Source organism: Podarcis gaigeae (assembly GCF_964106915.1).
Source record: "Podarcis gaigeae genome assembly, chromosome: 10".
Taxonomy (NCBI): domain Eukaryota; kingdom Metazoa; phylum Chordata; class Lepidosauria; order Squamata; family Lacertidae; genus Podarcis; species Podarcis gaigeae.
In genome coordinates this window covers 2,227,297-2,254,245 of record NC_139686.1, presented here as the reverse complement: position 1 = coordinate 2,254,245, position 26,949 = coordinate 2,227,297, and the positions used below count along the sequence as shown (strand labels likewise).

Below are 26,949 nucleotides of genomic sequence, written 5' to 3'. Positions count from 1 at the left end.
AGAGTCACAGCTTGGTGTCACCAAGAAGGGCGGCAAGAGCAAGCCCTTTGAATCATAGTCTTGTAGAGTTGGAAGGGAACCCCAAGGGTCCTCTAGTCCCACCCCTGCAATGCAGGAATCTCCCCAACGTGGGGCTCAGACCCATATTGCCATATTGACTGAGCTACTGACAGTGAACTGGCAAGATTTCTGACTAGTCATAGAATTGTAGCATCTGAGCCAACCCTCTGCAAGGCAGGAGAGCATCAACATCATGACATGAGTGACAGCAATGTTTTGAAAACAATGCCCACATTATTTCTCCCTGGTCCCTAAAAGCGCATGCCGCATGCCGTGGTAAATATATCTTATCGATTTCTGTGTTTGTGTGTCTGTATAGATATTGCAAATCCTTTGTGAGTTCTGTATGGAACTTCAAAGAGGCAAACCTCCCTAAGACTGACCTCCTCCCTCCATCCCGACCTTCCCACCTTTCTGCCCTTTCCTGGCTATCCAGTCCCAAGAGCTCTGAAGCAAAAGGGATTCTGCCTTTACCGGCCTTCCTTGCCACGCAGACATCTTGCCCAGGCCAGAGCATCACCTTCCCTTTGACTCTAGGACTGTGTCAGAGCACTGGGGGCGAGGCTGAGGTCAGCACAGGAGCCCAGCCATATCCTCCGGTCCAGGTCCCAAGGTCAAAGGGCGCAGAGAAGAGCCCTCGCCTCCCACTAGGGAACCCTGCTCATGACACAGTGCCGCCTGAGGCCGACTCATCCCCAAAGCGAAGGTCCATTTCACAATTTGTTCTCTCTTAAGCAACAGTTGGGTGCTCTGAATGTGTGACTTTGGAGTCAGTTCCTAAATGTGGAGAAAAAAGAGGAGGATTTATATCTATATCTATTTATTTATATATTCAGTGTGCTGTTTGGAAAACCCGCAATTGCTTTGTATTCCTACAGATCGGAAAAAGAGAGTGAAGAGAAATAAGCCTTTTAGGCATTTAGCTCCTAGGGTAACGCTTCCTCTTTCTATATAAACTCATCAATTAATTCTGTCTTCGGTCAAAAGGCGTCCATGTCCCTGACGTGAGCTTCCAACTGCTGAGGTTAACAACACCCCCCATTTCCTTGTAGGCTTTGCTGCTGCGTCCATCTCCTGCAAAGAGCCAAAACAGACCGGCAGGCCCCAGGTCAGGCAAGGACAGGTGCACAGAAACAGAAGAATCATCGAATCTCAGAGTTGGAAGGGACCCCCTGGGGTCAAGGCAGGAATCCCAGAGAAAGAATCGCAGTGGGTGGCCATCCAGTTTCCAATGAAGGAGAGTTCACCACCCCCTGAGGTGCCCGGGTGTGCCACACAGCCTTTGCTTGTCATGGCAGTAGTTATGCCATGAGGCAAAAGAGCAGGCTTCTTGGGTATGGCGACCGATGCTGCGATTACTCCCCTGCAAGCCAACTTTGGCATTCTTACATCTTGCCATCATCATGTAGCTTGAGCCAGGAGGTTCCTGAGCCTTGTTTTTTATTATCATGGCTGGTATGTTGGGAGTATTCACAAGATTGGTTTCCAGTGCGGAAGGTTGACTCTTGGGGCTACTGCCTTGCAGCACCCAGCCCACACAAACAGCAGTCTCCGGAAAACCTTGAGATATCAAAGGGGAAATGAGGAGAAGGGCTGTGGTTTTGTGGCACAGTGTATGCCAAAGGTGGAGAGGCCCATCGATGGCCACAAGCCACAGTGGCTCTCCTCCACCTCCACAGTCAGAGGAAGCAATGATTCTGAACTGCAAGAGGGGAGAGGGGTCTTGTGTTGGGATCCTGCTAGTGGGTTTCCCATAATAGGCACCTGGTCGGCCACTGTGAGAAGAGGATTCTGGGCTAAGACTCTACTTAGCTACTTACTTCCTTGTTTCTTTTTCTGAGAATGTGAGATCCTAAATCAGATCTGGTCCATAGTGCCTTCCTTGGCAATGGCATTTAATTACATGCCATGCCACTTCCCACCCTGGCCACAGATGTGTGGTCTGCCGATGCTTTCTGTGGCAGAGTGAACTTTGGCAGAGAGGGTGCCAAACTTATCCCAAGTCACAGCAGGGACCCGCAAGGCTGGTGCCAAGCCGTTCCCCACCTTTTGGGCAACACAGAGTCTTGAGGGGCAGAGCCTGGTGGTTGCCATGGGACGGGGAAGAGAGAAAATGCCTCTTGGAGATTGTGGGTTACTGGGTGCTCACTTTCTGCAGAACTCAGAGGCAACCGAGCAGATGCAAGAGAGGCCCCGATCCAAAAGCAGCCAATGGGAGGGGAAGGGCTCTTTGCCAGAGAGAGGAGGAGGCGTCTTCCTGATTTTGCAGGCACATAGCCTACAAGGATCCAGGGGCATTGTGGGTAACAAATCACAGCATGCATGCGTAACCTACCGACCCCTGACAGCTTCACTTCATCCGCTCACTAACGTTTCTCCGTTCCCAGCTCATGTGCCCCATTGCTCAGCCCGGCGAGTGGGGAGATGAGCAATGGGTTGTGGCCTCTGGCTCCTGCATGTTCATGGAGGGGGGTGGAGTTGGGCCTGGGGGGCAGGGGGCGGTGTTACATCTGTTCCCTAGGAGTGTCTCTTTCACAGCGCTGTGCCCCTGAGAGATGGCTCTAAATTTTGAAAGGGTGCAAAACCAAACAGAACGTGGTTTCCCTCCAGGGAAACCGAGGCAGCAAGCAAAATAATTATTCCAAACAGTGCTCCCGGGTTTTGAGGGCATTTTTCAGAGACAAGACATTTGACAGGCCTGACCCATTCAAACTATTCCGGTGCGTCTTGCGCAGCTCTTGCAGCGACTTTTGGACGTCGTCTCCTGAGCGTGCCTCCACCCTGGGATTACGTGAGGGTGCTTCAGCTATGTACCGTTTTTGGGACTCCGCCTTGATGCTGAGTCTCAGTTCACCGGAGCATCCCTGGAAATGATGCTGAAGCAGAGCGCAGTACGATGGCATCTCGTACGTGTTTAACTTGCGCTGTTTCAACCATGCGCCGATGACAGCTGGCTGGCTGGCTGGAATCGCGCGAGTAAATCCATGGAAGCCAGAAAGCTCTTTTTGCACCAGGTCTGCTTGGGGTTACCTGGTGCGTAAGGAGCTTTTGATTTCCGCTGTGCGGTCCAAGTCCAGGCTGTAGGTGGGGGTAGGGACAGGGCCCGCCTAGCGTGTCAGCCCTGGGGTGCTCTAGCAGGACCTTGCGGAGCCATCCAAGTTCCTGCGAGATCTTGCAGGAGCATCTCTTGCCACTCAGCAAGCAGCGCCCACTCAGTGCCTGGGCTCTGGGACGACTGCGGATTCACTCTTCCCCCGTTTCCATGCATATGCAAAACCATTGCCGCTGTACCCTGCGTAAAATGCAGCCGTACTCTATTTCTCAAAGTCAACCTTGTGACATGCAATGCTGTGTCCAAAGTGGCTTTTTTGTGTGGCAACCTCCTCCTGGAATCTTGGCACACAGCTAAAATGTGTGTTTGCAAACACTAGGAGCAGGTTGAAGCCTAAGACTAAGCTGTTTTTGTCCCCACACCACCCTTGCCAAGATCCCCAATCCAGAAAAATATTTTTTTTTCCCAGGTGACCCCATAGAACTTCTCCAGATGTGTCTCTGGATGTCTTGCACCCAGTGGGAGCTGAATGGCAGAGAGGGGAGGGCCATAAGGCAGCGTCAGCCAATCCCATAGCCTCCCAAACACTTTGGACTCCCATCTCCTAACAGCCCTGGCCGTCATTTGCAGGCCGAAGGGCACCAGGTTGAAAGGCTGCCTTCCTCCTTCCTTTCTCCAATGCGCACCCTGCTTCGTGTGTGAGGCTCTTGAGCTGACAAGGAGATGGTAGTCGAGCTGCCATGGCAACTAGAAGATTTGGCTTCTGTTCCTCAGAAGATGAGCTGGGTGGGGCAAGTGGAGGGGATGCAGCAAGCAGAAAACCTCTCTTGCCAGAAGGAGAAAACTGTCTCCTGGCAGGCAGAGGGCAGCAAGGGTTAAATGCACCCCACAGCTTCTCCATCTCAGCCCCAGGTACAGCAGGGCAAGGATGTCTAAGCTCAGGTGTGGTTTTTGCAGTGGCAGGAGGCAACATTGTGAAGCACCTTCTTGAACCAATGCCCAAGACCCACCGGCGACCTGCTGCTGTGCCCGGTGACCCAGTGAGTAAACAGTGTGCCATGGATTAAGGGCCTGGGTCTGGGCCATGCTCAGAAGGGTTCCCTCAACACACCAACTTTTGATTTAAGGGATCCACCTTGCGGCCTCTTAATTCAATGAGTGACCCTGGAGGAGGGGTTGGAAAGGTGTGTGTCTCTCTAAATTTGTGGGCATCATCATTAGAAAGCTTTGCAAATATAGAGGAAAGGAATCGCCAGAGAGAAGTTTTGTGTAAAGAGGTGGGTGGGATGGCCTGGGGTGCGCAGGGGTTCAGCGTGGAAGGACAAGCCTTTCGGAAGGGGGGAAGGAAGGAAGGAAGGAAGGAAGGAAGGAAGGAAGGAAGGAAGGGAGGGAGGGAGGGAGGGAGGGAGGGAGGGAGCATCTGGAAGCAGCCAAGAAGGAAAGAAACCCAGAGAAGGTGGCTGATGAGACAGGGTAGTAGTAGTAATAATAATAATAATAATAATAATAATAATAATAATAATAATTTTATCATTTATGCTCCACCCATCTGTCTGAGCTTCCCCAGCTACTCTGGGTGGCTCACACCATATATAAAAACATAACAAAACATCAAACATTAAAAACCTCCTGATAAAGGGCTGCCTTCAGATGTATTCTAGAAGTTGTTTAGATCTTTATCTCCTTGCCATCTGAAGGGAAGGTGTTCCACAGGGAGGGCGCCACTACCAAGAAGACCCTCTGCCTGGTTCCTTGTACCTTCGCTTCTTGCAGTGAGGGAACCAGCAGAAGACCCTCAGAGCAGGACCTCAGTGATGGGCTGTTGCAGACAGTGAGTCTTCAGGGACCTGGAGATGTGCTCACCTTCCCCATGTTCTGTGAGCCCCTCTTGCCTTGCGAGCCCCACCTCTGCCAGTGGCTCACAGGCTTTCCTGTGCTGGCACCCAACCTCAGAAGGTGCTTTGGGAAACCCTCTGCAAAATCCTCAGGAACACAGCCATCCTTTCACCACCATTGCAAGAGGATCCGCAGGGCGGTCCTGGCTGTGCCCCCCAAAAGAGACTGCAGTGCTGGGGGGGGGAGTTTTGGATGTGGTTCCAAGGGCAGCTGGGGGTTCCCCAAAAGGTGCGTGAAGATCCATGGGAGCCGCAAAGTGCAGACAGCTTTGTTTGGAAAGAGAGGGGACAGTTAACGGCTGAGCCCACACATTTAGAGAGCTTTATTTTTATTTTTTAAAGAATGTGTGCTCCACCGTCTGGTGCAAGAAGGTGCATCGCTGGAATTTTGTTTGGGCGTCCCGCTCCCCCCCAAAATCACACACACGCTCTTCCCAAAAGAGCAAACTGGTTTTCACAATCACGCAAACATCATCTTATCCCAACCAAACCAAGGCCATATCCACTGTGCTTGTGTGACAATCACACTGTTGCTCTAGCAGACATGGGGCTGTCACTGCTTTGCATTGAAAGAGAAAGCCGTCCCCATTCGTCCAAAGGAAACGTGGCCTGTACAAGCCTCCCGGTCAGGCCTGGGCATCCTCAGAGGCTCCAAAAAGCTTCAGAATTCTGCTTCTGGTCCTCATGATTGCAGAGATGATGTGCTTGAATGCAACGTTGGCCCTTGCAGGTGAAATTCCAGAGCCAGGTGGGAGACTAAGAGATGAACCAGAGCAGCCTTTCTCAACCTGTGGGTCCCCAGGTGTTGTTGGACTACAACTCCCATCAACCCTAGCTAGCAAGGCCAGAGCTCAGGGATGAGGGGAGTTGTAGTCCAACAACATCTGGGGACCCACAGGTTGAGAACCGCTAAGCTAGAGGGTAAGAGAGGGATTTGGAGGGTAAGCGATGGGTTTCAGGAGCCAGAGCATTGTCAGGAGTGCGGCTCCCAATGGCCTCTAGACTCATGTGCCCCTCTCCCTTTGACCACCAGACGATCAGCACAGCCCTACAAATTCCCACTCAGAAGTCAGTCCCCTTATTCCCAGGTTAAGTGCCAAGTCCGGGACCACAACCTCCATTTTGCAAAGCAGTAAACTTCTCCATTCACACTTTGCAATTGGTGTGAACCCAATGGGGCATGGGGGCAGCCAGCTTTTTCTTATTGCCTTTTTTTTTTTGCGGGGAGGTTCCCTTTGGCATCCAATAACTTTTAGAGATACCGTATTTTTCGCTCTATAAGATGCACCAGACCACAAGACGCACCTAGTTTTTGGAGGAGGAAAACCAGAAAAAAAATATTCTGAATCTCAGAAGCCAGAACAGCAAGAGGGATCTCTGCGCAGTGAAAGTAGCAATCCCTCTTGCTGTTCTGGCTTCTGTGATAGCTGCGCAGCCTGCATTCACTCCATAAGACGCACACACATTTCCCCTTACTTTTTAGGAGGGGAAAAGTGAGTCTTATAGAGCAAAAAATACGGTCTTTGCTGTCACTGCGAGAGCTTTGCTGCCCTGCCGGGGAGCATCCCATGCAATAGTGGAGCTGCAAAGATGGCAGGTGCAATCTTAGGATGTGTGGCTCTTGGGAGGGAGGGTCTGGCAAAGCCCTTCTGGGCTTCCGAGTTGCCCGCTGGCTCTGCGCATTCAAGGAGGTTGGATTTCAGCCTTCACTTCCCGAAAGCCCCTTCCTCCTTTCTGGAGAGGGGGATCTGCTGCTGCTTTCTCCCCAGGGAATAGACGCCACCTCCCACAGTTGATTCTCTCAGGGGCACATGATCCTCTCCCAGAGCCTTTCGCTCTTCCGACCTCTGGTTCTGCATACAAATGCGCTCTCCAACACTTCTGCACATTCCTGGGGTAAGCAGGTGTCGTGCCAAATTGTGACGCACCCTTCTCATTTTGAGTCCTCTCCCCCTCTCCCAGCCTCTGTCTCTGTTCCCCCCCACTCTGCCCCCAAACCCTCCTCCCTCCACCCATTTGCCTGACCCCACATCCATGACCCGACCCTGAACCTCCCCCCCCCCTTGTTTTGCTTTGTCTCTGGCTTTGGCTGTTGAATCCATGCGATGATGAATGTGTCATTTCCTCTAGCAGATGTGACTCAATGAATACCAGGAACTGACCAGAACTGAGCTGCCTCCCAGAATCCTTGGTGCCACTGGCCTGGATCCCTTGACCATCTTGCTTCCCAAGCGGCTTGACCCCCTGCCCCCCCACTTGGCCGGTTATCCACTGCCCAGCCTGGTGGCAGATCAGCTCCATCCCCAGAGAGAAAGGCGAGCAGCTTGGGGCGGACAGGCACACCTGAGCAGGTGACCAGTACCGGGGGGGGGGGTCAGAGTCCAGCTGGCTCTCCACCCCAGCAGCTTTCTCCGCACGGCCTATCACAGAGAGGAGGAGGGGTGTCTTCCGCAGCACCCCTGCCCTCGAAGGCCTTCCTCCTGACCTCACCCACCGGCCCTCCCGTTCCCCAGCCGGCCCCCCAGCCAGGAGGCATGTTGGCTTCTGGGAGCTGCAGCGGCCCCAGCCTGGTTTGTGACCGACGTCTGTTCGTTCTTCTCTGTTGTTCCTGGCGCCTTGGACTGATGCTAACATTTCTCTCATTGCCTCTCTTCCTGCTCTCCCATCTGCATGTCTCCGCTGCTCTGTCTAGAACCGCCTCAGGCCTCAGGAGGGTGGGCGAGTTGTGTAAGTGAGCATGTTCTCATCTCATAGCAACCCCATGTCTTCCGTCCCTCCGTACGTCTGTCTGTGACGCCGACGCCGCTGCTGCTGCTGCTACTTTGTGCAATGGGCTGGGCTGGGCTTGGGGTGCCGGGAGGAGGGCGGCGGCAACGCTTGCTGTGCAGTGTGGGTCTGTCCCCTTCCTGCCCCTCTGTGCCCCCTTAGCATGTCTGTCTCCCTGTCTCGTGATGTTCTGTGCCACCGAGTCCCAGGAGGAAGCCCCCGTCAGCCTCCCGAGGGACGCGGAGCGTGGCCGAGGAGAGCCGTTTCTGGTGGGGAGGGAAGCTGGGAACAAGAGGGTCTGGAAAGCAAGTCACCACCAGTGGGTGGTGGCCAGGGGTTCCCCTTCTTTACAACCCCCCACACCCAATTCCCATCTCGAGGAAGAAGTTTGACCTCCAACCCACGAGGGGGAGGCAAGCAGGCTTCCCAAACTACTCTGCATCCTCTTTCTGACATCCAGGAAGGAACTCTGTGCTTTAGAGGATGGTGGGAGCTCGGTAGGGTTGCGTGGACCCTCGCTCCTGTGGCTGTTCCCCTAAAAGGGGTGCCGGTGCCCCGCAGGGCTTTCTGACGTGCCCTGCGAAGCCTTCCACTTGCCCCTCTGTGGCCACCCAGAGTCCCTGGCCAAGCGTTTTGCCCTCAGGAGCACCTTGGGGTCTGCCTGTCCCCACCCAAAAGCACTTCTTGTGCTCCAGTTGTGCGAGTGTAGGTGTGTATCCTGGGTGTGTTGTTGCTGCTGTTCCGTGTGTGTGTGTGTGTGTGCGTGTGATGTTGATCAGTTGAGCCAACCTGAGGTCCGCCAGCTGGAGGAGGCAGCTCCCAGGAAATAAGGTGTGCACACTGTCTTCTTCACGCTCCTCCCGCTGCCCAACGCAGACCCACAAAATCATGGCCACGAAGCCCCTCCCTCCCATAGGCCACAAATGGGGCCCACCATTTATAAGCCAGAGGGGTGTGATATGTTCATCCTTCTGCTGAGAGCAGTCTTGGAAAGGGCCAGGAGAGCTTGAGCCAAGGGGCCTTATAAGTAGGGCCTACGGGGGCTGCCGCCCCCTTGAGCATCAGGCATGGATTATGTTCCAGGTCACTCAAGAGTTCAGCGGACCACCTCTCGGGTCCGCAGAGTGCTGGTCTTCCGCTTCCACATGAGCCCACCTGAGCTCCACTAAGCGGCTGAAACCCACCTGCCCCAAACCCTGTTCCATCCCTCTGCCCATGCCACCTGGCAATGTTTTCAGGTCCCCCCCCCCCAAACTTTGCTGTCCATGTTGCTGCAAACATGAGCTCATTTTGTCCCATGTCCGCCACATCCAGTCATGTGTGATCTCGGAACCGCGTCTTGTCTCCATCCCATCCGTGGCTGTGGCAGCACTTTTGCTTGGGGCGAGCGAACGTCCACTTGGCTGTTGTCTCGGTGCTGAGGCTTCTCATTGGCTGTTTCTTCCACACACCTGGAAATAGCCCCCTCCCACCCCTGCCCCAGGGCCCTTTCACCTCCGGCAGGCCTGGCTGGGCAAACCTGGCTTGGTCCCGACACTTTCTGCCCTGAGCGCAGAAAGGGAGATGGCGTGATGGACGAGCACCCAAGGAGAGCAAAAGGCAGTCCTTAGCACAGATGAGGGCAACCTTAGCATAGTTTTCAACTTTTAATAACTCCAGGGAGGTTGAAAAAATAGGCAAGAGGGTGCCCTCTGCTCCTGGAAGTCCCTGTCCACAGTTTCTCTAGGTTCTCCTGAGTCCTTTCCTTCAAACAAGGCACTTGCAATCAGCACCTGAGGCTCAGTCATCTTCTTCCCCACCCTGATCCTGATCCTGATCCTGAAAAGGTCAGCTACCCAGGCTCTGCACTCAGGCTCCAGACCTCATAGATTCATAGAATTGGAAGGGACCCCAAGAGTCATCTAGTCCAACCACCTGCAAGGCATCCATGATAGATGGCACTCAGGCAGAGATCCTTTTTAACGTGACATAAATCTGGTTCATTGAATTGTCTCCATTTTCTCTTGCAAAGCGTCTGTGGAGAATGTTTAAGGTCCAGCTAAGCACTTTTGAGGGATGTGGGTGGCGCTGTGGTCTAAACCACTGAGCCTAGGGCTTGCCGATCAGAAGGTCAGTGGTTCAAATCCCTGCGACGGGGTGAACTCCCCTTGCTCGGTCCCAGCTCCTGCCAACCTAGCAGTTCGAAAGCATATCAAAGTGCAAGTAGATAAGTAGGTACTGCTCTGGTGGGAAGGTAATCGGCATTTCAGCATGCTGCTCTGGTTTCACCAGAAGCGGCTTAGTCATGCTGGCCACATGACCCAGAAAAACTTTCTGTGGGCAAACGTTGGCTCCCTCAGCCAGTAAAGTGAGATGAGTACCGCAACCCCAGAGTCATTCACGACTGGACTTAACTGTCAGGGGTCCTTTACCTTTACCTTTTTGAGCACTTTTGACTCTCCCCAATCTGTGTTCCACTGGGAACATTAAGCACATGCTCAAATGCTTCCCATTGAAGCGGCTGGGACTTGAAAGTGCTTAATTTTGTCACGATCGTGCTCTCTTATTAAATTCTGTTTAGCGAAAGCAAGGTGGGGGAGATAGAGAGAGCACTTAAATGTTTGTGGTTTGAGGATTACACCTCCCTAGTCCATATTGATCTGTTCAGGATCTAGTGGGAATGAAAATGATGCTCACTTAACTGAAGAGCACTCGGCGTGTGTCGGATTCCACATTCCGGCTCAGAAAGAGGCACCTAGAAGATTCTCTCCTCCAACCACCATTAACACCTTCGGGCTCCAAGGAAAACTCCCCCCACCCTGGCACCTTGTCTCCATTTGGTCAGCAAGAGCCAGCAAAGATCGAATGCAAAACCCTTTTTGGCCCTGAAAGCCACTTTGTCCATTTATTTTATTGCATTTCTATCCCGCCTTTTTCTCCAAGGAGTTCAAGGTGAAGCACACACACACACAAACACACAAGCAAACACCGCTTAATGCCCACAAGAGCCCTGTGACTGAGAGGCAGGGGACTGTCCTCCAAATTTACACCCCCAGCGAGCTTCATGGCCAAGCTGGGATTCGAACTCTGGTCTCTCCCAGATCCTAGCCCAGCCCTCTGACCATGACACCACCACCGGCTCTGGCTTACAACCACATTTCTCTCCCCTGTGACTCTGGGGCTGCCCAGTTCTCTGCCAGCTGTTCTCTGCCCTGATTTCCTGAAGCGAAAGGGGGGGCGGTGCCCTGAAGAGCCAGCCCCACCTCTCAGTTGGCAAGGCCAGCACAGAGATTGGGGGTCAGCAGAGTAGATGGGGGTTATTATGGGCATCATTTCCCAGCACTTGACAGGCCGCAAACCACTTAACAACGCTGTGAGTCCTCACAGTTGACTTCTGAATAGGATGGCTATTGTTTGCATGTTACTGGTGGCAAAGCAGGACTTGGGGTGGGAGAGAAAGAGCGAGTTGCCCGTGGCAATTGCAGCCTACCCAGGGCCTCATCCAAACACACAAGCCTCTCAAAAGGCCCTTGTGCTACCTAGGGTTCCCCAAGGTTTTCTCCTTGGGCAACATAATTTGAGTAAAGTGTGGGCAGGGGAGATTGAAGAGAGATTCCTAGAGTGAGGTCAAAGCCCTTAAGCTGGGTCCATGTTGTTCCACAGCTGCCTTCACAGTCTTCTTGTATAACAGGCTTCAAAAATGGGCCACACCATGTGCTACGGCCAGAATCATAGAATCGTAGACCCCAAGGGTTATCTAGTCCCAACTCCCTGTAATGCAGGAATCTCAGCTAAAACATCCCTGACAGATGACCATCCAACCTCTGCTTATAAACCTTGGTGGAGAGTTCACCACCTCCCGAGGGACACCTGTCCACTGTCAAAAAGCACTTACTGTCAGAAAGTTCTTCCTGATATTTTGTTGGAACCTTCCTTCTTGTAACTTGAAGCCACTGGCTTGGGTCCTACCTTCCAGAGCAGGAGAAAACAAATCTCTTCCATCTGACAGCCCTTCGGTTACCTGAAGAGGGCTATGACATCTCTCAGTCTCATCTTTTCCAGGCTAAACATACCCAGCTGCTTCAGCCATTCCTCATCAGGCTTGGTTTCCAGACCCTTGACCATCTTGGTTGCCCTCCACAGCACACGTTCCAGCTTGTCAACAACCTTCTTGAATTGTGGTGCCCAGAATTGGACGCAGTATTCCAGTATTCCAGGTGTGGTCTGACCAAGGCAGAATAGAGTAGGGCTATTACTTTCCTTTGACCTGGACACTAGACTTCTGTGGATGCAGTCTAGAAAATGGTGTCCTCCAATGGCTAAACTGGCCAGTGTAGTGCACAGGAGGCCACCAACCTGGATGGCTTTAAAAAAGGATTAGACAAATTCATGCAGTAGAAGACTATCCAGGGCTGCTAGCCATGCTGGCCACGTTGTTGGGAAACTCAGGATGAGAGAGCGTCCTTGTGTTCTGATCCTGCTTGGTGGCCACTGTGAAAACAGGATGGTGGACCCCATGGGCCTTTAGCCTGATCCTGCAGTCTCTTCTTATGTTCTTGCAACATCAAGAAGGTCCCATGTTGGCTGTCCCTGTGCTGTGGACCACCCCACCATGGGTCACTCCTTCCAACCAAGCCAATTCCAAGAGTAGAAGGTCGTGATCCTGACACTCCCTGCAGCTCTGGAAGAACAGGTCCTTCTCCTGCCCAACGGCCAATTCAAATGGACTCTCAGCAGAGCTTGTATTCTGAGAGGACAGCATGGCAGGTGCTGGCTGGATGCTACACCATCTGCCCTGGTCACTTGCTCGGCATGCGTGGAGATGTGTGAGGAAATGAATCCACTCTTTGGGCACTGAGCTGGTCACACAGCCCACCCATGAAAAGAAGGACCACCCTGCTGTAAGGGTCCCTCTGAACGCATCCCATGGCTTCTGCTGAACTGCCGCTTGCCAAGGACAGTTCCTGACTGCCAGGATCAGTCTCCAATGCAGGCAGTCATAAAAAGCAACGAGTTCTTAGACTTTCCATGCCAGTACAATGCACAGGTGCTTTCGATGCAAAGGGGTTTTAAATAATTGTTAGTGTTTGCAAGCAGAAAGACAGACAGTCCACTTTAATCCTTGGCTATCCCAGAATAAGTTGTCTTGAAGTGGCTGCCAAGATTAGCAAAGCTGTAATAACATAACAGCCGGATCATGCCAACAGCCCAGCTCTTCTTCCTTTCCTGCACTTGACTTGAAGAGTACAGGGCCTTCCTGGCACAGCTGCTGAGAAACGTTTGCAGGTTCTCAAGAATTTTTCCGGGAGGGTTTGATTGCCGGCTGCTCTTAGAGTAGAACATCTAGAAGCTGCAGCACCATCTGGAAGGCCAAGCAGGTAGATTGAGAAATGCAAAACTAGGAGATTAAAAATGCTATGACACATGGTTCCCATAAGGTAGGGTAAAGGGCTGAGCTCAGGGCTGTCTCTCAGGTCCTCCAGAGCCAGCTCTTGCTAGATGGCAGCCCCATGAAGAAGCCAATGGAATGCTTTCCACATTCACCCATCTCCACCCATGCACACCACATATCCCAAAGCATCTGCTTTAGGCTTTAGTCATAGAATGGTTAAGTTGGGGGAACCTCCCTAAGGGTCATCTAATCCAACCCCTTGCAATGCAGTAATTCCAATTAGAGAATCTCTGAGGGATGGCCATCCAACTGCTGCTTTGAAACCTTCCAAGAAAGGAGAGACCACCACCTTCCAAGGGAGTTCAGAATCTCCTTCCTTGTAACTTGAAGCTATGAGTTTGGGTCCTACTTTCCAGAGCAGGAAAAAACAAGCCTGCTCCCATCTTCCATGGGGCAGCCCTCGAGGTATTTGAAGATGACTCTCATATCTCCCCACAGCCTCCTCTTTTTCCAGGCTCAACATACCCAGCTGCTTCAGCCATTCCTCATCAGGCTTGGTTTCCAGACCCTTGACCATCTTGGTTGCCCTCCTCTGCACACATTCCAGCTTGATAATATATTTAAATTGTGGTGCCCAGAACTGGACACAGTATTCCAGGTGTGATCTGACTAGAGCCGTCCTATCACTTTCTTGACCTGGACACTATATTTCTGTGGATGCAACCTAGATTATTATTTTTAATATTATTATTAATTTACTGCTGCATCACACTGTTGACTCATGTGAAGCTTGTGGTCTACTAACATCCCTAGATCCTTTTCACATGTACTGCTATGGTGCTTAAAGCATCACCCATTCCCTTCGCCAGGAGATGAAGCGTTGGTTGAAGCTCCCCGACTAACACTTGCCCTTGTTCCCGCTTTCATGCCTGTGGCCACCATTTACCCTCCCCACCCCACACCCCAGAGGAACCCCAATGCCCACCAAGCGCGAGCTCTTAAGACAAGTCCATCCCACTTCAGCCCCGATCCCTACACTGGGGAGGAAGCCTGGCCTAGAGGCAAGTGGCCCTTTGACCCTTCCTTTCCTGGGGTCTGGCAGGGGCTCTCAGCAGCAGAGGGACCAGGTGAGCAGGTGGCTTCCTGTTCAAAGGAACATCCAGGGAACGCAGATATGAGTGAGCCTCAAGGCACATTGTCATATTCAGCAAAATAATGCAGATTAGCAATGGAAGGTGTTGGTGCAACGAGGGTGTTGGTTCAACCTTTGGGAATGTGGTGGCGGCCCAAGCCTTTCTGTTAGCCTGGGGGGCATGGGCAATGAAGCATTGAGGATTCGTAGCCTGAAGACGAGAAGTCCTCTCCCGAGATGAGAGCATGTAAAGGAGCTGTGCGCTCAGAGAGTGGCAGGCGTGTCCCTTGCAATCTCAGAAACCCAGCCCTCGTTCCTCCACCAAGCTGCACCACTCCCTGTCCCAGCGGTTTTTGTGGGCTCTCTGAGCCCTCCCACATCCACTCAAGAGGCAGGGCCAGCATCATAATTGGTACTTGAATCTGCTTTGTCGGATTCCTTAGAGAAGCCAGTGTGGTGTAGTGGTTAAGAGCGGTAGACTCATAATCTGGTGAACCAGGTTTGATTCCCCGCTCCTCCACATGCAGCTGCTGGGTGACCTTGGGCCAGTCACACTTCTCTGAAGTCTCTCAGCCCCACTCACCTCACAGAGTGTTTGTTGTGGGGGAGGAAGGGAAAGGAGAATGTTAGCCGCTTTGAGACTCCTGAAGGGGAGTGAAAGGCGGGATATCAAATCCAAACTCCTCCTCCTCTTCTTCTTCTTCTTCTTCTTCTTCTTCTTCTTCTTCTTCTTCTTCTTTTGAACTGAGACAGAGCAACTCACCATCTGGCACTTTAGCAGCTGCTTGTGGTCTTTTGCTTGACGTATGCACAGACACAGACCCTGAAGCTGTATGGCTCGTCTGAATTACTGATCTTCTTTTTGGAGAATCTCTGACATTGACAGGGGAGCCTAGTAGCCACTGGTAGCCCCCCTCCATGAATTTGCCCAATCCTCTTCTCAAGCTGCCTAAGCCGGTGGCCTTCACTAAGTCCTGTTGGGATGAGTCCCATAGTTCAGCCAAGTACTGAGTGAATAAGTGGCTCATTCAGTCAGTCCTGAATCTCCCAGCATTGAGCTTCATTTGATGGTCCCAGGTTATAGGGTTATGAGATGGTGAAAAGCGTCTCCACATCGTGTGGAATCATACACACCACTCTCTTGCCTCCACTTCACATTTTCCTCAGCTAAAAATTCCTGAATGCTGCAACTTTTCCTCTTGGGAGAGTCTCTCCATTCCAACTCCACAATATCCTTTTTGAGTTAAGGGGGCCAAAAGTGTGTGCAGTATTCCAAGTGTGGACACTTCATAAATTTGTACAATGGCATTATGACATTGGCAGTTTTAGCTTCGGTTCCTTTTCTGGTGATCCCTGGCACGGAATTCACCTCTTCCACAGGGTGTTCATTGAGTTCTCATTCCTGGCCAAACACCACCAGCTCAGACCCCAGCCCCATTTGTGTGTCCCAGCCCCATTTTGTTTGAACAATTCAGGGTCATTAGCAAACTTGACCACCTCACTTCTCCTATATCATTTATGAACAAGTTAAAATGCGCAGGTCCCAACACCGATCCTTGGGAGACGCCACTTCCTACTTCTCTCCATTTGGAGAACAGTCCATTTATTCCAACTCTCTGCTTCCTGCAACTTAACCCATTCCAGGTCTACAAGCAGACCTCTCCTCTTTTTCCTTGACTTTTTCAGGAGTCTTTGGCAAGGCATTTTGTCAAAAGCATTTTGAACATTCAAGTCTTCTACCTCCAGTGAACCACCTTTGTCTAAACACTCCTTGACAAACTATTCTAAAAGGTTAAAGAGACAGGACTTGCGCTTGCAGGAGCAAAACTTGCTCTTATCAATGCTTGGTAATTCTGCCTTTCATAATGCTTTCTACCATTCTTTTCAGGAACAAAACGAACTGGACAGTCATATCCCAGCCCCCCTAGATCCTGTTTGTTTATTTTTAAAAAATATGTTACAGACTTTTTTTTCTTAGAAAACCAGCAATTACACTCTTGGGTGGATAGCAGAAAAGCAAGGAATGCTCTCCCTTGCCCAAATCACATTTCCTTGAAGATCGACCCCCTGTGCAAAGCTCTGCTGCATGTCAAGCTCCTCAGAGATAATAATAATAATAATAATAATAATAATAATAATAATAATAACAACAACAACAACAACAACAATAATAATAGTAGTAGTAATAGTAATACAATTTTATTTATATCGCGCCCTCCCCAGCCAAAGCCGGGCTCAGAGTGGCTAACAACAATAAAAGTAACACAGCATTCTGAAATCAATTCATTCTAAAATCAATTCAGAATCAAATTAATGGCAACCATTCGGCTAGAGTTCTGTGAGGATCACCAAAGGAGGGGGTGAGACTGTGCCTTGGCCAAAGGCCTGGTGGAACAGCTCTGTCTTGCAGGCTCTGTGGAAAGATGTCAAGTCCCGCAGGGCTCTAGTCTCTTGTGACACTTCGTTCCACCAGATCGGGGCCACTACCGAAAAAGCCCTGGCTCTGGTTGAGGCCAGCCTAGCCTCCCTGTGGCCCAGGACCTCCAAGATGTTTTTGTTTGAAGACTGTAAGGTCCTCTGTGGGACATAACGGGACATAACAGGTGCCCTAGTCATGATAGATTTCCTGCTTTGGGCATGTCCAGGACCTCTTGATCTCTGGGCAGATTTGGGGGCTAGCAGGAGGAGATTACCTGGACCACCCTAGGAAAGGCCAGCGATTTAGAGATAGGAGGTGCACATTCTAGAGAACTACCTGAGAGGTTTGTCTCTGTGACTGGACAAGAAGAGAGTCTGAGGCCGCTGGGCTTCTGACTGCCATGGGAGTTGCTGAGGTAGCATCAGCTGTGGGCTCTGCAGAACCACAATCACCCTACTCTCCTGTGTAGATTGTGTGCTTGTGTGTGTGTGCTTGTGTGTGTGTGTCTGTGTGTGTTCTGGTGTCTGAGGACTTCTCCCTCACCACTGCTTTCTCTCTCTCTCTCTGTCTCTCTCTCTCTGTGTGTGTCTGTCCCATTCTCTCTCTGCAGACTTTTCAGTAGTCTAGGAGAATTGAGCACCATTTCGCAGCGCAGCTCGGGCACCACCTACACCGTCCGTCCCGGCAGCCGCTACCCTGTGACCCGCCGCACCCCCAGCCCGGTAAAGCCCACCCTGGATAGGACAGACCCGCTGAGCTCCGTGCGTCCCTACGGGCTCACCCCACCCACCATCCTCAAATCTTCCAGCCTCTCCATCCCGCACGAACCCAAGGAGGTGCGCTTTGTGGTGAGGAGCGTCAGCGCCCGGAGCCGGTCCCCGTCCCCCTCGCCTTCCTCGGGGGGGCCCCTGCACGCCCTCCACCCGCCTCGGCCCTTCATGCAGAAGCCCCTCCAGCTGTGGAACAAGTACGACGTCGGGGACTGGCTGGAGAGCATCAACCTGGTGGAACACCGGGACAAATTTGAGGACAACGAGATCGAGGGCACCCACCTGCCGGCTCTGACCAAGGAGGATTTTGTGGAGCTGGGGGTGACGCGGGTCGGGCACCGCATGAACATTGAGCGGGCGCTCAAGCAGCTGGTGGACAGCTGACCGTCCCGGGTGGCGCTGCTGGCCTCCTCCGCCGGGGCTGACTCCCTAGAGGGTGGGGTGGGGCATTTCTACCACTAGACTAGCAAACAGGAACCAAATGGCTTCTATTCTACTCTGGCCACTGCACTGAAGGGCGGGAAACTGGTGAGCGCCGACTCTCTCTTTCCCTCTCTCTCGACACCCCAGGGTGGGGTGGGGTCCCTGGCATCCGTGCGATCAGAGCCACGATGCCTCAGGGAGCAGGAATGTTGCATGAAGATGCCCGGCCCTTTTGTTGGGCAGGGTAGGGAAGCCTGGGCTGCACATCGCTTGATGCACCTTTGCCCAAGAGAGTTGCTGCAGGACGGGCTGTTATTGGGGGGTGCAGGAAGGGGTGCTCCTCCCGAAATTTTGCACCCATGTGGAACATGCTGGCCTAGGCTGGCAGGCAGGTGGCACAGAGGAGGAGGAAGAGGGCTATTTAGCAGGACAGGAACCCACTGGTTTAGGTTCGCTGGGTTGAGGCGGGTGGAGATGGTGTCCCAGAAGAGCTCTTCGCTAGTGGCTCTGGGGTGGCTTCACTGGCCATTCCAGAGGTCAGCTGCCAGCTTGGAGGCATCTTCATGGCCAGGTGTGCATCTTGCAGGTACCAATAGACCATCATCAGTGGCTGTTCCCTGGGGATTCCTGGGAAGCTGAGCAGAGCGCTGGAGCTCTTGCTGGACAGCAGCTTCTGAGCAGGGACAATGTTGGGACAGGCCCAGGGTGCACTCTCGGGGCATTGCCCTGGCCACCAGGAGTCCTGTTGGGAAGGGCAGGAAAGGAGACCTTTGCCCTAGGCTGAGTCAGCAGGCCTTTCTCCCCCACGCAACATGCGTACATATTGCCCCCCAAGAGGGTCATCTCATTGCCAGGAAGACCAGAAGATTGATGTACTTTCAGAGAGAGAGAGAGAGAGAGAGAGAGAGAGAGAGAGCGCAACGTTCACGCAGAGAGAGAGATGAGAAGGACCTGCCTTTTTGAGGACTCTGTTCCTTTTGCCCTGGGGAGAGGGGGACTGAAGTCGCATGGATAGGAAAGCATGTTTGGGGCATTCAAGGGAGGCAAGTGGGGAACCCAGCAGCTCCTGCTTTGCCAACGTTCGTGGGGGAGGGGGGGAGGTCACGTTTTCTCTGGGGGGTTGTCGTGGGGATGCGTCGAAGGGAGTCTCTATAATCTCTGTGCATTTCCATAGATCTGCTGGTGATCCAAGCGAGGAGATGCCAACGCCAGGGGATCTCGCCCACTCCGTCCTGGTCACTCATCTTTTGCATCTTTTTAATCAGCTATATATTTGAAAAGGAAAAAAAAAAGAACAAATATCTATATATCTATATCTCTATAGCCACCTTGTTTTGTTATGGTTTACTAAAGCTATATCTTGCTAGAGGAGGAGGGGCCCTCGCTGCTCCTTCCTGCGACACTTATGGGAGTTTTTAGTGACTGACAATGAATGTGAAGAAGAAGAAGAGAGAGAGAGAGTCTTTTTAAAAGCTCCTTTCAGGCGCTCTGAATTTTAAAGAATTGCCGGGGGTGGGGTGGGGGTGGGGTGATTTAAAAAAAGACAACTTTGCACTTGGTTTTGGGGACACACCAAGTCTTCCATTCTTGCTGGGCAGAGCTGCAGGGCTGGTCCTGGTCCTGGGGAGTGGCCACACGCACCCCAAAAAATGCCCCTGCCAATTTGTTCTTTGCTGGGGGGAGATAGATACACCTAACCCTTTAGCATTTCCTTCAAAGTGCCCTGGAAGTCCCCGCTGTGGAGGCGGGAAAAGTCCGAGGTGGAGCCGCACCTTTGGGAAAGTGATTAGGCTGTGGGTGGTCGCAAAGCCCCTTCCCCCAAAAATCCAGGCCCAGGTGCTGGAGGAGGCAGCAAAAGGGAAGCCCTCTGAACTGGGGCCAAGGTAGGAAGATTGCTCTACCTATATCGAAACACCCTGACCATCTGGGGATGGCACCAACACTCTTGCTGGTCTCTGCTAGTGAAGACTGCAAACGAGGGGGCTGGCACAGCTGAAACAGGGGTTGTTGTCACCTGTGCAACTGGGTGCCTCTTATTGGTCCTTATGCACTCTGTCTGGCCCTAACTGCACAGCTGGAGTTGCACCTCTGCTCCCACCTAGAGGTGAGGCTGCTCTGAGCTGCCTTCCTCCAGCACACTGAGCTTGGAGGGGGGCCCCACAGTTTTTTGCTGGCGACACACTTTTCATACTGCCTTCCCTCTTTGGGGCCTAGGAGGAGGGAAGGAGGGAGTGGGTAGCTTTTTAACCAGAGACAGCCCACTCCCCCAGAGACGTTTTTGCTCCACCCGTGGGTGCTGATCTCCATGTCCTTTATCATTCCACCGTGGCTGTATGTAGGCCCTTTTCCAACCCATGCGCCAAATGGCCCCGTCCATGCAAGAATGGTTGGGAATGGTTCCCCTCCAAAGAGGGTATGGGGCTTTGGGAAGCAGACTGCCAACCCCCGTGTCAGTTTCCTCTGTAAAAGGCATTACTTCTTCTGGTGCTAGAGGGGAGGAGAAGAGAAATCCTCGCCAACCCTCACACATCTCTGAACTTTTCTGAGTTTATTTCAGTAGAGGAGTGAGCAAGCTGTCAGAGCTGGCCAGTCTCCTCACCCCAGGGCATCCTCGCTTGCAAACTGCTCCTGCTGCGGGGCGAGGATGGGGTTGCTGTTCCAAGTTTCTTCTCTGTAGTCAAGGCTTAGGGCAGAGCCTGAGGGTCTGGGGGCTTCTCCCTCTTGCCCTTTCAGAGCAGGGAACTACCACTTGGGATTAAATACTTGCCTAGTAAAAGACTACCAAGTAGAACTGCTAATTTCTCTGGTGGGGAGGTCTGTGTGTGCGAGGGGAGGGGGAACCAACTCAACATCAGGAAGGAGCTCAACAGGTATTTGCACCTGTGTGGACTTCCGTGCCATAGAGCTCTTAAAAGCACAGGAGCCTCTTCTGAGCTTCAAGGGGGCTGTCAATTCTATCCACAGTGGCCCTTGCACAGTGATTGCCCCTTCACTGCCTCCATAGCCATGATGGGAGGGAAGGCATTCGACTCACTTGAATGGGCAATGAATGTGAATTGCACACTCTAGCTCGCTTCCTCCCTCTCACTCACACACTTTTTCACAATAGTGGGAAGTTAGGAAGATGGAACAATTGTGCTCCATCCAAAATTTCGAACCTTTCTAAACCAAATGAAACCCAACTTGCCAATGGAATATATCGTACCACAGAAAAGTTTGACTTAACACAGGTGGTGGTTTCCCCCCACTCCCGCTGCCACCACCCCACTTCTCAAAGTTATGTGTGGGCTTTTTTTTGTCTGTGTTTGCCTTAGCTACACATTTCACTTTTTCACATCTGATTTCTAAAGAGCACATTTGAGAAAAGGGAATATGAATTGACCTGGTATATCTAATCCTTCCAAGCTTGTTCCCAGACTGTAACCTGTCATACTCACCTGCTATAAGCTGAATCATGCCTTCTGCTACCCACAGCATTATCCGAGCACAGAGCATAAGCACCATCTTGCACATCATGCTCCATCACCTAGTGCTGAATCGTCGAGCATTTATAGCACCATCTTCTGTGTGGGTATCGAGAAGCAAATCCCACTGTGTTCATTAGAGCTTACTCCATGGTGTGTTTAGGATTGCGGAATTAGTCCGGTGTCAGTTTCTCCTTTTCAAACAGGACATTGAGCTATGAAATGCAAAGCCACATCACCCAGCACTGAGAACTACCAGCCCACAAAGCACCAGGTCAGTGTTGCCATCTCTGTCAATCCATAATCTTGACAACTGACGCCCTACTTTGTTTGGAGTAAAACAGAAGTTTGGAAGAGAATTGGAGTAATTCATGTAGGAAGATAAGGCTATTGGTCGCTTGTAGTCATTATGGCTCTGCTCCTGCAGTTGGAGGCAGCAATGCTTCTGGACACCATTTGCTGGAGACCATGGGAGGGGAGAGCGCTCTTGCGCTCTGCCCCTGCTTTCGGGCTTGCCAATGGGGCATCTTGGTGGCCACTGTGAGAACAGGATGCTGGACTAAATGGGCTACTTGCCTAATCTGACAGGGCTCATCTTCCATTCTTACAATCTAGGCAGGAGAGAGTTCCACAAACAGGGCATTGCAAGGTGGCCCTGATCCAAGGCATGGCCAGCGTCACCTCTGACGTTGCTAAAACCTAGAACAATTTTGTTGTGGAGAGTCCTAACCTGGTGCTGTCCAGAGGCCTTGAACTCTAACTTGGCATCCTACGGCAGCACTGGTGGGGCTAGTTGTACTCCGAAACATCTGGAAAGCACAAGGATAAGGAAGGCTGCCATAAAGCACAAACATACGCTGTGTTCCAACATCCCACCATCATATATTGTTTTCTGGTGCTGCCACTACCATATCATACCGTCTTAACATTGGTTTGCCATTGGCATTGGCATTCATTGCGAAACTGTCCTCAGATACCCAGCTGTGGAATGACAATAACCCATATACATTGCCTTGGTCTACCTAACTCTTGCATCATCCATGCATGCCCTGCTACGCTTCCCAAGCCCTTTGCATTCGCATACTCTAGCATGCGAATATACTGCAACTCGGGGTTTTTGCAGGTGGCACTTCATGAAGCAATTCTCTCTCAATGCCTTCTCTGGTTTCCGTTTGCATTTAAAGGCAGACCTACCCGAGTCCCACTTGCCAAAATGAGACGTCAACCAAAGCACAGCCATCCTTTGAAATTTGAACTTCTACAAATTTTGCAATGTAGTTCTCCAACCAAGTAATGTGTGTCAAGATGTATGTGCTAGGGTAAAGCATGCATAAAATGTGCTTGCTATGCATAAAATAGCATTTGAAAATTTTGGGGGAAATTGTATACAAAAATGTGTTTGTTAGGAGAAATTTGCACCATAACGGTGGTGAATTTTCATGCATACTTTGTTACTTTAAAAAGAAAAAAGAAAAAATTGAGAGATTTGCTCATTCCCTAGTCCTAACCCACCTTCATGCTTTATCAGTGTCTCATTGATCCCGCTACACCCCCAAACCCCTCTCCTCACCGTCAGGCCACCCACCACTTCCCTGACCAGAAGGTGCCTCTCTGCCTTCCACATTGATGCAGGACAAGCATGTTCTGAGAAGGTCCTCTGCTCCCATCACATCACTACAGAGGTCTGGAGAATGGCAGCACAGAAGGTCAAGTGCTCTCCTCTCCCACCAGCTACCCTGCACTTGCCTACTTCCGTCCACCCCAATAACTCACCCTGGTCCCCACATCACCTTTGCCTTCACAGTTGAGTTACATGCCAACCCATTTAATGCCCAACCTGGCCATCTGTCATGAATGCTTTCGTTGACATCCCTGCATCACAGAGGGGGGACTAGAGGATGCTTTGCATCCCTCCCAATGTTTCAGTGCTATGGTCATGTGAGGGGATTGTTTCTGCTGCCTTGAAAGCCAGAGATGGCATTTGCTTCTCTAAGACACCCCAGGCGCACAATATTTCCTCAGAGGCAGCCACCTTGGTTGCTTCCCTCTAATGTCCTGTACCAGTTGCTGGAAACCACAGGAGGGAAGAGTCCTACTTGATGGTTTCCTGCAGGCATCTGATTGGTCACTGTGAGAACAGCATCTAAGTCTAGGTGGGCCATTGGCCTGAGCCAGTAGACTTATGGTCTCATGCCTGGCAATCCTACAGAAACGAGTGCCATCTCCAGGTAATAAGGGGGCACCAACTATCCCATTCCTGGCTCTTTCCTTCTGGCTTCTGCTCCATTGCGCTGCTCAGTCCCGCCGCATGCTTGCCGTCCAACTGCAAGCCAGCATTTTCCTCCCATCATCCCCACCCTGCAGCCCAGCTTGTACCCCTCACATGGGCAGAGAAACTGTGATCAGCCCACTGCTCTAGGATGGCTATGGCCACCTCACTTGATGGAAACTGACTTCCATTCTACTGCCACCACCCTACTCCCTCCCTCGTGGTATCTGCCGCCCGTGAGACCGGTTGGAGTCTCTCTGGTTGTCTATTTGCCTGAGTGCAGGTGCCTTGTTGCAGCCCGTGGCTGCCGTGGGCTCTGGGTCTCTGTCCCTTCTGCAGCTGCTTCTGGGATGACACAAGGAGACCCTGCCCACCCGCCCACCTGCACACAGCCTCATCCCGCGGATGGAGGCTTGAAGACTGCAGAACGGAACTTGTCTGCAGGAAGTTCACTCCAGGACTGGGAAAGCTGGACGCCTTCTTGCTTCCTTCCTCAGGAAAGCCCTCTGACCCTGCAACGCTTCTGTCCCTTCTTCATGAGGGCTGGAGAACCTCAGGGCTCTTGCTTCCTGCTGCTCCTCTCGAAGGCCAGCTGAGCCTCCCCTTGGGCGGAGGCTGCTCAGCTTCTTCCCCACTAAGCAGCTGCAGCCGTAACTGTGTTTGCGAACACTGCGTGATCCCCTCAATGCACAGCCTGAGGCCTTGCGCCATTGGCCTTGGGGACACCACGGCTAAGTCCTGGTCAGGCATAGCACAAAGGAAAGTGATGCCCAACCAAAATCCTGCACCTGCCACATTGTAACCTGATTCTGAACCCCCTCTTGATACTGGTTGCTGTCCACCTCATTGTGAAGACATTAGAATCCGATGTAGACCACCTAAGAAGGTCAGAAGAAGCCTTTAGGATCAGGCCAATGGCCCATCTTAGTCCAGCATCCTCTTCTCATGGGCCCCAGAAACTTCCCGGTGGGGGAGACCAGGAAGCAGGACCCAAGGGCAAGAGCATTCTCCTCTCCCATGGTACCCAACAACCTTGGGTGCCTAGTCCAGAACGTGCTCTCGTAAGGTAGCAAATAGGGAAACACAATGGTGAGTTTCGAGCCACTGAACACAAGGGCTGAAGGAGACTTTGAATCATTTCCTCCCTCCTTACGTTTTTGAATTGAATTCCTGGCTCTCCCACTGACCCCAAACAACGTAGAGTCCAAATGCTTGGCCAATTTTACCTGCCAAATCGTATGGGGGCACTTCAAGGGCCTCCCCTTTTCACAAGATTAATACCCCTGAAATAAATGCCACCCAGAGTTTTGGCTGTCTCAGAGTGAAACCCCCTTTGCGCGTTTCCCATGGAGTAAGCCCTACTGAAGTCAATGGGACTTGGGTCCAAGTCAACATGCATAGCTGTGCACCGATCCTACAGCAGGTTAGAATCATGGTTCCAGACTTGGCAACGTGTCTTCAAGGTTGTTTAGAGTGAAGCCCTCAGTTCTTCACATTCTCCTCATTTTCACTCTTTCATTTGCACAGTTGGGAAGGTTAAAGGCTCCATCTCCCTCCACTCATGATGGGACATTGCTCATCGTTTGACTCTGTGTTAAAGTCATTGAAACTCAGCTCCTAAAGTAGGGCCATTGCATCTAGCAAATGGAAGCTCTGGTCAGCTGAGCTCTGTCTGGCCGTGAGCACAAAAAGTGTCTTGCGGGGAAAAGAGGTGTCTCTCTGAACCAGCCCTTTTGATCTGGCCATAGTTAAAGGGTAAAACGCCACTTCCAAGTATTCAAGCCAAATGGGTATAAATAATAATATTGTTATTAAATTATTGAGACAGTTTTATAGGCTGGAACTTCACTCGCCTGGGTGGGAAACAGCATCCTTCTCCTGCCCTTGCCTCCAGCAGGAGCGAAAGATCAGGGGCACAAGGCCCTCTTCTCCTTTGATGGGGAAAGACCTAAAAAATTCAGATGGTCCCATCATCAAATGAAAAGGGCCAGGGAGAACAGCCAGAGGCAGCAACTGCCCTTGGAAGACCCCTTGCCTCCCAGGCCTCCCTTGTTCAGCCAGCCCAGGCTGCTTTTAGGTTGGCTTGGGAAACCGAGGCTGCATCCAATATGGAGCTTTCCCACTTTTGTCCTGGCAAGAGGGACTGACAGGAGAGGGAATTTGTGGCCTGAGATGGGAGACAAAAGGAAGAAAGTGTCCCATGGAGCCGCAGACTCTGCCTCGAGTTCCTTGTTCCGTGGTCTTGTAAGTCTCTTGTGAGTCTCGCACCACGTAAGTGGGGAAGAAAGGCTTTTGTGCTGTTCCTTTCCCATGTACTCCCTCCAAGATGGCAGCTCTGCCAGAAGGAACCATTTTGCATCTGCAGAGGCTCTTACAGCTCAGTGGCTTGACGTCCCCTTCCTGTTTCATTCCCAGCTGAAGCAAAAGGACCCTTTGACTGGTCTCTGTTTGTAGATAGATCTGTCTGGAATTTATTCTGCCCTCCTGGGTGAGGTGACCCCAAATCTCTCTCCAGAGCATTCCATTCCAAAAAGCCATTTTGGGGAAGGCAGGAAAAGAGAGCCTGACTAGGACACCTTGAGGGTGAGGCTCGTCCTGAGAACCAACACAACCCCCCCTCCCCAGTATGCAGCAGTGGGGAGGGGGCCGCAGGAGGCGATAACAACAGCTGCACACGGAGCTAACTGTGATTTCTCATTGGCTTCTCAATGACTTTTGTTACCTTCTGTACAAAATTAGGGACAAGGGTTTTCGTTTTTTTGCTCTGGAATATTTTTATTTCATTTTCAGGGTGTTGGGTTTCTGGTCCTGACTCAAAATCCATCACTTCTCTGTACTCCTCCATCTCTAGACTTTTAAAGCAAGCAAGGCATCAAAACCTCGCCATTATCCCCACCCGTCCGAGGTGAGATGCTGTTTTGGCTGCTGCCCCGAAACTTAAGGGCGGTTTTGAATTTCCCGTCCCTGGAAAAACCCACCCATGTCCGCAGAAGAGGCACACCCACCCTCACCCAAAGCAGCCCCCGGTCTCACCCTCCCCTGTCTGTCACCCCACCCACCCACCCACCTGTGCCCTTTGGTTTCTTTGATTGTTTTTTATTGACAGGGTCTCTTTGAATTCACCCCTTATTTTATATGGATTTCTTGAGGAGATCTCTCCTTCCGCAGAGTAAGGGAGTGGGGAGGGAGCTCACACACCTCCTGACCCCTGACCTTGTGATACGCCCCCCACACAGAGAGATCTATGTTTCTTATATTAGTATTATGATTATTATTATGATTATTATTATGACAATTATTATTATGTAATAAATTTATAAGAAATCTA

At 51.6% G+C, this 26,949-nt stretch overlaps 1 protein-coding gene across 9 annotated transcripts in view; it reads left to right on the top strand.

Annotated features, from left to right (window-relative positions):
• The window catches only part of SHANK3 (SH3 and multiple ankyrin repeat domains 3), a 410,336-nt gene extending 383,387 nt beyond the window's left edge, over window positions 1-26,949 (top strand). For 5 of the 9 annotated variants that reach the window (XM_083699824.1, XM_083699822.1, XM_083699823.1 and 2 more), the window contains one exon: window positions 17,306-26,949. In XM_083699824.1, coding sequence (XP_083555950.1) covers window positions 17,306-17,849 — 544 coding nt within the window. In that variant the 3' untranslated portion in view covers window positions 17,850-26,949. Of the gene's footprint in view, window positions 1-938; window positions 992-7,140; window positions 7,735-17,305 lie in introns of all 9 variants that reach the window. The other 4 variants (XR_014555552.1, XR_014555553.1, XM_083699825.1 and 1 more) reach the window with 4 other exon arrangements.